The sequence below is a fragment of the Eublepharis macularius genome, chromosome 8, assembly GCF_028583425.1.
Source record: "Eublepharis macularius isolate TG4126 chromosome 8, MPM_Emac_v1.0, whole genome shotgun sequence".
NCBI lineage: Eukaryota > Metazoa > Chordata > Lepidosauria > Squamata > Eublepharidae > Eublepharis > Eublepharis macularius.
Window position 1 is genome coordinate 16,013,276 of NC_072797.1, and position 12,321 is coordinate 16,025,596.

Sequence of the window (12,321 nt, forward strand, 5' to 3'; positions counted from 1 at the left end):
CAGAGATCTATCCAGGCAGTCATCTGCACTAACAGGTCACACCGCTGCACCCTCCCACTTACAACTAGAAAACTAACTTTACAAATAAGGGTCCTAATTGGCTCAGGCCTGTACAGCCAATCATACTCCAATAAATAGCGTAACTATTGCTAACAGGGAACAGGTGAGCAGGGAAGAAATGAAACCTTACTGCAGTTAAGGGCCACCTCCCTCCCACAGATGCAAAAAATATTCTCTGCTCTCAAGAATGTTAATTAGGGCTAATCCCTAGAGGAAACCTCCTCCGCAAGCAATCACTTAGCTGCAAGGTAACTATATACTACATGTCACTAATAAACTCTGGGAACTAAGCCTTTCTCATCCTAAACCAAGAATGACGAAAATTGTAAACCCCCCCCCATTTTCTTCACACTGTCAAATGACCAACACTAAACCAGACCATCCGTGTTTCTGCCCCAGGGCCTTCCTCAGTGGTCAGTCATACAATTTTTGTAATAAACAAACCCACACATCCAGAAACCAATATGTATAAAAATGCTCCTGATTAGAGATGGGCACAAACCAAAATACGAACCAAAATTAAGCACAAACCAGGCCAGTTCGTGGTTTGTGAACCACGGTTCTTCGGATCTCATTTCTGACAAACTGCCACGAACTTTTAGGCTGGTTTGTTTGGTTAATTTTTTGGTTCGTCACTGGAGACAGCCTGGTGCCAATCTATCAGTTTCCTAGGCAACAGGGGATGGTCTTCCTGCAGACTTTCTGCTGGCCCAGAAGTGGCCTTCTGCTGACTCGGAAGTACTGATTTTCTCACCCAGATATGACGTTTTCATGAACCAAGCGAATTGGTTCGCGAACCAGGGGCAGGTTCATGAAAGTTCGTAGTTCGTGAAATTTGATGGACCACGAACCACATGGTTCGTTTTTTTCCTGGTTCGTGCCCATCTCTACTCCTGAAATTCTTATCTCTTATATTGTGTGGTGCGATACAGATTATTGCAGCAGGCCATATGGTGACTGCACTCATACCAAGCTCTTCCTTTGGTGTTATATTCCAGTGCTAGGTTTCCAATGTTTCTGGATGTGTATCACCCATCTGTAGTTGCAATCATATTCTTTTTTTAAAAAATTTTATTAGTGAGTTTATATTTCATATTTAATACATTCATTCCCATCATATCTAATTTACTCTAACCCCCACCCTTTCCTCCCCCCTCCTTATCGACTTCCAACAGCTTTCCAACCCTTAACCCTTCTTATTACTTAACTTGACTTCACTTATATTCTTCTATAACACATATATCGTAATATTTCTTACCCTAAGCATATTCAAATTGTTTTATATATATACTATATTAAAATCACTAATCCACCAATGTATCCATTTTACTCTTCCTTGATTAAACTCTATATTCTAAGTAAGATTTGCTTAAACACAATACTAGCTTAGATTGTAATAATTAAATTCTCCCTTAATGGTAAAGTCGCTTATCTCTTCTATTTACAACATCACATTTTAATAATTCTCAAACTGCCACAGTTCTCCCTTCACATCCCATTTTTTTTCTAAATATTGTTTCAATTTCCCCCAGTCAGCAATAAATTGTCCTGGATCAAGATCTTTAAGTTTTCTTGTCATTTTGTCCATCTCTGCCATGTACAGCAATTTATAAATCCAATCTTCTATAGTTGGTATTTCTTGTATTTTCCATTTCTACGTGTACAAAAGTCTTGCCGCTGTGGTCATATAAAATAACAATGTTCTGTACTGCACTGGAACACCTTCCATTCCCAAGTTCAGTAGCAACAATTCTGGGTTCTTATTTATTTGGATTTGTAAAATCTCATTAATTGCTTCAATTATATCTCCCCAGTATTGCTTAGCTACCTCACAAGTCCACCACATATGATAAAGTGACCCTTCGTGCTTTTTACATTTCCAACATTTGTCTGACATGTTAGTGTTCCCTAGCGCAATCTTCTTTGGTGTTAGATACCATCTATAGATCATTTTGTATACATTCTCTTTAATGTTCGTACAAGTTGAAATCTTCAATGTGTTTTTTCACAGGTGCTCCCACGCCTCCATTGTTATTTCTTTATTGAAATTTACTGCCCACTTCACCATCTTTTTACTTTTACTATTTCATCCTTCGTATGCCATTTTAGAAGTATTTTATAAATCTTTGAAATTTCTTTTTTGCCTTCTTGTAATATCACTTCTTCAAATTCTGAATCTTCCATTCTTATTCCTCCTTTTAAACAGTCCGAATTGAAAAGATCTCTGATCTGTCTATATTGAAACCATCCATAACAAGGAGACAGCTCTTCTTCTGTCTTTATTCTTATTGTTGAATATTGTATTTGTGTTATCTCCTTGTAGGTCAAACGTTGCTGTTCATTGTCAACAGTTCTCGGATCTATTACTTCATACGGAACCACCCATGAAGGAATTCCATCTTCCAAATAAACCTTATACTTCTTCCAGATTGTGAAGAGGCTTCTTCGAATATAGTGGTGCAAAATCATAGAGTCTGCTTTAACTTTATCGTACCACAGATAGGCATGCCATCCTAACAACTTTTTGTGTCCCTCCAAGGCCAGCAATTTACGGTTTTTTAATGTTATCCAATCTTTTAACCATGCCAGACAAATTGCTTCATAGTATAGTCTTATATTGGGCAGTTGCAAACCACCTCTTTCCTTCGCATCCTGTAATACTTTCATTTTCACATGTGGTTTTTTGCCTGCCCACACAAAGTCTGAAATTTTCCTTTGCCATTTGTCAAATTGTTTAAAGTCTCGGATAATTGGGATTGTTTGCAACAAGAACATCACACGTGGTAGAACATTCATCTTTACTGCTGCTATTCTTCCCAAGCATGATAAATTCAGTTTGTTCCATTTTATCAAGTCTCTATTTGTATCCACAATTTCTCATAGTTATTTTTGAATAGATCTATGTTTTTCGCAGTCAGTTCAATACCAAGATATTTTACTTTATTAGTTACCTCACAATCCATTATCTCCATTAGTTCTTGCTGCTTCTGCTTGGTCATGTTTTTACATTTATAGAAAGCTCTACTGATAGCTGATTGGTCCGATAATGTTCTGTCTTCCTCTCGTATTTTAATTATGGTTTTCTTCTCTTTTTTCTTTTTTAATTGCCAAGCTAGATATTTGCCAGGTTTATTTGCACCTTCAAATGTTTTTTGATTCATTTTTTTCAAGTTCCACTCCAACTCTTTGTTATTCATTGCCGTCAATTGCTCCTGCAATATTTTTATATCCTGATATATACGTTTCTTCCCTGGTCTTTTCTTAAGTTGTATCTCTTTGGCTTTAATTTTTTCGGTTATTTCCTTTCTTTTTTCTTCTTTTCTCCTTCTGTCCCTTGCATTCAAGTCCATCAATATTCCCCTTATTACAGCTTTGTAAGTGTCCCATACCTTATGAGTTGACACATCCTTATTTAAATTGTATTGTATAAAAAACTGATCTCCTTTCGTAGCAACGCCATCTTATCTTCTATCTGCAGCAAGTCTTCATTTATTCTCCATCCTCTTCTTTTAGTATTTTTTCCAAATCTCCACATGATAGGATTGTGATCTGAGCCTACCTTAGGCATTATCTCCACATCTCTAGTCCACAACATTAGTTCTTTGGAAGCCCAGATCATATCAATTCTTGATAGAGTAGCATGCCTCGCAGAATAAAAGGTATATTGTCTGTTTTTTGGATTTTGTCTCCTCCATACATCTTCCAGACTTTCCTGTTCCTTAATCGCAAAAAACGACTTTGGCAAAAGTCCTCTTTTTTTTTGCGCAATTTTAGATTTCTTATCTTCTTCCAAGTTTGTAACTCCATTGAAGTCGCCTGCCAAAATTATTTGATCATAGGTCAGCTCATCGAGTTGTTTTTGTAAATCCTTGAAAAAGTTTTCTTTCTCGTCATCGGGTGCATAAATTCCAATCACCAAGGTCTTCTTCGAGTTCCAAATTATTTCCATTGCTAAATATCTAGCTTCTGCATCACTTAAAATTAATTTTGGCTGCAGTTCCTCCTTTATATACAATGCAACTCCTCTCTTCTTCTTTTTGGAGGCTGCAGCAAATTCATTTCCAAGCTTTACAAATTTCAAATACTTTAAATCCTGCTTTCTGATATGTGTCTCTTGGAGACATACTATATTACATTTTTGTTTTAAAAGCCAGTGGAAAATAGCCTTACACTTACAAGGTGAATTTAGTCCATTTACATTCCAAGATATTATTTTACACTCCATGATCACATTCTTGTACTTTTTGGTAAGTCCTTTTCATTGTCCCTAATAAAGTTTTCCATCTCGTGACCCGACCTGATATTTCTCCTTACTCCACCAAATTCAAATGCCAGTCCTTCTGGTATTTCCCATCTGTACCTAATTTTCAAATCCTTTAACGTCTGGACCAGCTCTCTGTATTTTTTCCACTCCAACAACACCGCTCTGGGCAGTTCTTTCATAACTCTCACCACCTTCCCGTCGACTTCTAATGGTTCCTGAAACTGTTTGCTTACGATTGACTCTCTTGTGTTTCTGGTCGTAAATTGCACGATCATATCCCTTGGTAACTTCTTCTGAGCTGTAAATTTTGAGTTAATTCTGTATGCCACGTCCAGAAGAGCTGCAACCTCCTCTTCTTCTTTCCCCAGGTAGCCCGCCAAAATTTCTGTAATCTGCTCTTGGGCTGTTTTTTCCACAATCTCCAGAATCCCGCGAAATCTGAGTTGCTTTTCCATTTGTTTACATTCAGCTATGGCCATTCTTCCCTTCATTCCTCGCATCTCTGTTCTCTGCACGTCTGTTAAGGTGTCAACCACGTTCTCTACTACATTAACTCTCTGCTGTGTAGCTTGCAAGTCATTTTATACTTGATCCATTTTTTTTGTGTGTTCTGCCATCTCCGATTTTAGTGCCTATTTAAAGTCCTTAAAATTCCCCTGCATCATTTCTTTAAGCTCTTTAATTCCTTCTGAAACTTTTTTATCCAAATTCTCCAGCACGGTTTGCCACTCCTTCTTCGACATCGTGGGGCTAGCTCTACTTCGCTCCCACGTGTCCGCTCTTTTCCTCAACTCCGTGGCACTAGTTTGTTGCTTTCTGTTATTTTTAAAAGTCCAGATTCAGTTTAATTTTTAGAGAAAAGAGTTTGCATAGTCCAAAATGTCGGGCGTTTTTTCTCTATGGTTTTGTATTGAAGCAATCGCCCTTACCTTCACCAAAGATGGCCTACTTCCATTTTCCTTGAAGTCACAGCTTTGCCCTGTTTCAAAATGGCGACCTTCCACTTCCGTTGTTAACAAGCCACTTCTTGCCAGTCTCTTTATGATTCTGACGCACTTCCTGTTCCTCTTCTTTTCACAGCAGTTCTCGTGATATTAAAACTTTCTCACAGTCTGCTATCTCTTCCTAGCCGCAGGTATGTAAACAATAGTCAATTTTCCGCATTAACTTCTCTTTACAGTGTCACTTTTTAAAATTTAATTTGCCGGAACTTCCTCCTTTACATAACAAGTCTCTTGCAGTTTTTAGATTCTCTTTATCACTTTATTCCTTTTTATAATCTGTCCCGTATTAAGATAGCAATCTATACCTTCTTAGACCTTTCTCTTGGGTTGTAATCGCTGCTTCAAGTATCCAATTAGTTCTTATTCCCTTTTCGGTTTACTGAAGCTTGGGTATGTAGGTCTTATGCCAGAAACTGACTCCAGAGCCACTGCAGAGATTTTGGCAACCTTTCTTCGGGTGGGACCTCAAGAGTGGACGGGGGCTCGTTGTGTAGAACCCCCCTCACACCCGAGATCAATGCGCCCTAAGGTTCTTAAGTGTACTTGCCTGTTCTCCGCCTGAGAACAGGGGGCTGCGGGCAGTTGGCACTCCTCCAGCCTCCACAAACAGCGACACAGACAGCCCAGCTCCCTGAGCTGTGTTAGACCTCCATGAATCCCAAACTGGAAGTCCCCCGTAGTTGCAATCATATTCTAAAGGTTTTTAGCCTGACCCTTGCCCTATCTCCAGGGACACATTGCACCACACAGGCTGCCTGTTCAGTGAGTGTGAATAACCTGTCCTAACCAAAGATGTATCTTGTCAATTTTCCAGATCTAAAAAATATTCATTGTTGGCTGGCAGTAACTTACTGATCGCGAATGCAACAGATGATGATTCTGGGACGTACACTTGTGTCGTCACCTACAAGGAGGAGAACAGTAGTGCTTCAGCAGAGCTATCTGTTTTGGGTGAGTACAGGCTTTTGTGTGTTACACAGACAACCTCTTTTGTTCAAAAGAAGGATTTGTTTGGTATTACTTTGGATGGGGGCATGTTCTTGATGATTCTCAAACATGTCCAATTCTTTATTTTTTGTCCCCTGGCGGAATGATCTTTTCATTTGTCAAATATCGAGAGTGCAACTCAGCTGATTTCAATGGTGAGAATAAACTATGACAAGGTCTTACTGGAGCTGAGTGTACTTTATATTAATGAACAGAAAACATGCATACATAGAGGAAGCAGAATGTACTTTCTGGCCTAGCCCCATCCCTACATGCTCTTTTCATGGGGTCCAATTCCACTGGCGGAACCATCACTCGTACAGCTTGTATGCACACAGTCTCTTGTATATGTTATGTTAAATATGTGTAGTGGTAGAGGAGAAGTTAGTGGGTATGAGTAGGATCCCACTCCATATGTGGAATATAACTGAAGGTATGCACAGTCACTATTGATGAATAAAGTCTTTTGATAAGAGATAGTAACCTCTTATCTAATGACATCCCCTCCAGCTTTGCCCAGAGAAGTTCTCTTGAGACAGAGTCAAAGGCTCCCTTAAGGTCCAGAAAGGCAACGTACAGTTTAGATCTTTTCCTATTCATGTATTTATTAATCAAATGAGCGAGGACTAAACAATTATCCAAAGCTGACTTCCCCTGACAAAACCCCACCTGTTCTGGACCTAATATTTTGCTAGATGACATCCAAATGCTAAGCTTAATTTGCAAGAATTTAGCATATAGTTTCCCAATAACGGATAGAAGACTGATTGGTCTGAAGTTAGAGGGGTTAAGATGACAACCCTTTTTATAAATGGGAACAATTATCGCATTGGTCCAGGCAGCTGGCACCTGGCCAGTCTTATTTACCATAGTGAAGAGAGAAGAAAGCAGAGGGGCCCACCACTCTGGATCAGCTTTCAGCACCTCTGGGATTATTGCATCTGGACCAGGAGCTTTAACTGATTTGAGTTGATCTATAAGAGTTATTATTTCCTCCAGAGTGACAGGAGGCTAATCTGGGAGACCATCCAGGGGAGCATAAACCAGTTGCATTCCCAGTCAGTATTGCTAGGAAAAGTTGAATGCACTACGAAAAGGGGAATACCCTTTTCCTACTGGCTTGACTCAATAAAGGAAGCCACATCCTCCAACTTGCAAGATCTGAGCACATCTTTTAATGACAGGACATTTTGGAGGTCTTTCATTCATAGGGTTGCCATAAATTGGAAGCGACTTGATGGCACATATGTACAGTCTTATTGTGTGTGCTGTGTTACACTGCAGTAGTTACAGAAAGAGATTGAGTGCAATGATTCACTTCTTTCAAGCCAGATTCAACAGCTCACTTTTACTAAGTTTCTTCCTGCACTAGAGAATGTCTTCTTAGAAGAAGTATTTCTCCAAAGCCAGTAAGACTTCACAGAAGACCTCAAAACATTAGGAGTTTGTTCAGGCAATCATCTTAGTTGTTATATCTCACAGCGTGGTAGAGAATTATTATATATTAATGTAATATTGACTTTTTTTGGCAAACTTTTTATCCCATTTGGTTTGTCTTGTCAAACTGCTGAGCTATAGAGAAATAGTGGGGCTCTTTAGTTTGCTTTTGTTCATAATTGATTATTATATTTACACTTGAAGGGAAAAACCTCTCAGACATTTTGGACAATGAACAAAGAAATGTGACGTTTTTTCTAGTTGATTTTCAAGTTAAGAATATGAAGGTTTTTTAAAAAAAAAATCTCCGGTGTAAATGCATGGCTCTACAGGGTGACTTTCTCTGCTCTTTCTGTATAGGGTATAAAGCTATTATCAAAATTTTTAATAAAACAAAAACTGGGACACAAATGGCAACTTGGTGAGCTTCTGCTGTCTCTCATTTTATCACAGCCATTTGCACCACCTCCTACGTTGCTACCAATGCTTGAGAAACTCTAGCTGCAGCCAATAATGCAGTGTGAGAAACTGCAGGCAGCTAGAAAAAGGACAAAATCCCAGTGTTGGCAAGGAAGCGTTTTGCTAGCCTAACCAAGTGTGTGTGTGTGTGTGTGTGTGTGTGTGTGTGTGTGTGTGTGTGTGTGTGTGTGTGTGTGTGTGTGTGTGTGTGTGTGTGTTGACAACAAGGATGGGGTTTTCTGAAGGAGTAAATTACATGATTTCAAAAAGGCTTTTTACTCAGATAGGAGGGCTGTATTGTAGCAGGGGGATCTCAGATGATCCGCTAATGAGTTAGGAACCAGAGACCTCACCACTATGTTGTATTGGATTCCTACTAATGCTATGTCTTTGTGAACTTGTATCTATTTACCCTATGGCGTTGTTTATGGAAACGTTCCTGATATTGACTGTTCTAATCTCACACCGTGTAGTCCACTTTGAGTCTCAGTAAGAAAGGCAGACTATAAATGACATAAATAAAATAAAACAAAATGATAGTTCACACCCTAGCACAAGTATGGCTCTTTCCTTATTCAAGGTGCTTCTTGGTTTGTTGGCACTTACATCTATTCCTTATCTAGCCGCTTCTTGGCTTGCTAAGTGCTTAGTTTTTTCCCTCATTTGAATGCTTCCTGATTTGCTAGTGTTTAGTTACCCCCTGTCTAAAAGCTTCCTGGCTTGCTAGTCCCTACCATTTAACTCCATTAAAGTGTTTCCTGGTTTGCTAGTACTTATAACTTGATTTCAGGTTAGCTGTCTTAGTTCAGATCCTAACTGTCAAATGAGGAAAACCCCAGGAACCTCACATCTAACAGTAAATATATCAAACAACTTTAATCACAGGTATCCATCTTATTCAATTCATACAAAAATACAATATCCATTCATGTGATATCATTCAATTCATACAATATTGCCTAGAACCCGCACTATATACGCATACAGCTAAAGTCCAAACAATAGGACTAGACTTGAGACCCGTATAAGTCCAGTGTAAATATCAATAAATAGCTAATGTGCCAATAGAAAGTCCCAAGTAGCTGTAATTCCTGTGTAGATTCCAAAGCGACTGAAGCCACGCTACAAAGGCAGGAGCCCCCGTCGGGACTCACAACGAATGGTATGTGAATTTCAAACGGTGTATAAATTTCAAAGCGGCTGAATCCGCGTTGGAGGTGCCAGAGCCCCCACTGGGTCTCCCGGCAGATGGCAACGAGCCCGCCAGCTACAATACTCGTTTCGGAAACCCTTCTTCTTGGCCACCTTTTAGTCCTGTAAATATTATATTACATTACAATATTTTCATTCAAACAGCCGCATTTATTCCATATTATGGACAAAAAATCAATCTAATATACTTACATTACAGTCAAACGATCAATTTTCCAGTGGGTCAGTCTGTACCGACACTTTCACTCTGTAATCAACGCTAATTGCAAGCAGGTGTTTGTCTAGAGTGCCATATCCTTTATATACCCCTACATAACATTTCTTAAAGTCACAGTATCCATATTCAATTAAAAAAAAAAATTGGTGCAAAAAGACACACTACAAGAACGCTGTATAATTGATCTCACTGTTCAATCCATTAGGTATCAAACAATTCATTCTATGAATCCATTGGGCTTCCATCTGTAATAATTTGGTGTTACTAACATTATCAACTTGGACCGCCTCCAAGACTGAATAGCGAAGTTCCCTCTCACTATTATGATATTTCATGAAATGATCCACCAATGGGGCTTCTAAATTTTTTGTACGAATCCTGGACAAATGTTCTCTAATTCTTACCCTTACTGGCCGTGTGGTGCTGCCCACATAAATCACCCATATATTTATGGCCATATATTATGCTGCCCATATATTTACTGTTAGATGTGAGGTTCCTGGGGTTTTCCTCATTTGACAGTTTGGATTGGAACCTGTCCCGTTTTACATGCATTAGTTCAGATCCTAACATTAATTCATTAGCGATATTTTTTCATCCTTCTAACTACTAATCAACTTGTTGTGTGTTACTTTTCTTCCCCATCTAAGTGCTTACAATAAAACCTTACGCATGTTCACATCTCAGTAGTGCGTTGTTCTCCATTCAAAGTGCTTCTTCGTTTGCTTGTGCTTACATTTTTTTCTCTCATATAAGTGCTTAAATGGCTTCTTTGTGTTCATAGTTTTTCCCTAACGAAATGTTTGTCAACTTGCTATTGCATGTATTCATAGTCAAAGCGCTTCCCAGCTTGCTATTGCACAAATGCCTGGCTATTGCAGTCCCCTGTCCCCGCCCTCCTGCTTTTGAAATTTGCAGGTCACTGCTTTTCTCATGGCTTGGAGACCCGTTGTTCTGTTCAGGACACTTATTCATATCCAGAAACATGTAATTTTCCCTTCTGAAACCACACATTGTGAATGTTAATTGCATTCCTTATTCCCATCCTCATGAAAAGGAGAATTCAGTCTATTTGTATATTGGTTAGTTGCCTTAATAAATCAGAGTGCATATATTTATTACCTTGGGCTTAAGGAATTCCATGACTGATATCGTCTGTATCCTAGCTAGGCATCATACATAATGCAATTTTATGTAGCATTTTGATGTTGGCAGTTATTGCGCAGAAATAACAGTACTTGAGAAAAAAAAATTGGAAACAGTTGATTTCTGTACCACCTGCTGAGCTGTAAAACATACCGATCTGCCCCTGGTTTCTTCGTAGTGCAAAACATTTTCCCGTCCTTCAGATTATTCATTAGCCTGTAAGTGCCATGGTTGACAGTGATGCGAGGGAAAATGTCTCAAGTCTTTTATAAAAGCTTGAGTTCGCACATGTGTCAGTTCTTCATAGAATCATATAAACATCACTTTTCTAGAGGAAGTTTGTTTTTAATTATTGAACAATACCAAGCTTATTAGGGTTATTCTGTAAGATTTAAGGAGCCACATAGATAATACCCGCTCAGACGATACCATGTTATCAATGGTGATGCTTATTTTTAATTTGGGCTTTTAAAATTATGTATAAAAAGTGCTTTCATTAGTGAATAGATCTCTGATTTGGATTATAGGAGATTTTGATGCTTGCTTAACAATATCCTTTCATTAAGCCACAATCAAATGTGATAGCAATTACACATGATAGAGGCTTTTAGTTGCACAGTTTCTGGTGCATTAATGTTTCACGGGCTTCAATTATTTCATAATGACAAAAGTTCATCAAAAAGAACCTTTGTTTGGCAAACTCAATTTTCTTTCTGCTTTGCAAGTGGTTAAATATTGAAATTAGGAACGCTCACAGGATTTTGTGATACTGGAGAGAGCTCTTTGTTCAGTGTAGTGGCCTGCATTTCGAGTTCCAGGGTGCTAGAGCAGCAGCCGGCTACCTGAATTCATTGGCATTGTAAAGGAGCCCATTGGTTAGTATCCCATGCCTTTTCGCTTCATAACATAATTCATAATTACTAGTTGATCTGCAGGCTGAGCAAAGGGCAGATAGCACTGGAGGTAGGAGAAAAGAGACAGTTAACATGCCAAGAGGAGTCGCCCATATTGAAGCAGCTGCCTCTGTCCAATGAGGATGCTTGTACTGAAACTTTCTAACATTCTAATCATTAGCCTCAGCCTACATGGCAGCCGTTCTGTGATTTTCCCTATTCCTGATTAAAGCTATTTTGTGATTGATTTCAGTTACCATGGCAGCCATCTTGTTACATCACTCACTGTCTTTTCTATAAATCCTCAAAACACCCACAAACCCAACAAGATAGTGGACTATATGGAAAGTGCCAAGAATGAGATCTTCTATTGAGAGAGCTTTCTTACTACTACTACTACTACTACTACTACTACTACTACTACTACTACTACTACTACTACTACTACTACTACTAGTAGTAGTAGTAGTAGTAGTAGTAGTAGTAGTAGTAGTAGGGGCTGAGAGAGCACTGAGAGAGCTGTGACTTACCCAGCTGGCTTCCAGCAGTGGAGCAGGGAATCAAACCCGGCTCTCCAGATTAGAGTCCTGCTGCTCTTAACCATTACACCAAACTGGCTCTCCCACTGCACCAAACTGGCTC

At 39.0% G+C, this 12,321-nt stretch overlaps 1 protein-coding gene across 1 annotated transcript in view; it reads left to right on the top strand.

The window, feature by feature from the left end:
• DCC (DCC netrin 1 receptor) overlaps nt 1-12,321 on the top strand; it is an 814,397-nt gene that overhangs the window by 149,503 nt on the left and 652,573 nt on the right. The window contains exon 5 of the mRNA XM_054986644.1: nt 6,143-6,279. Within this exon, the coding sequence (XP_054842619.1) occupies nt 6,143-6,279 (137 nt within the window). The remainder of the gene's footprint in view (nt 1-6,142; nt 6,280-12,321) is intronic.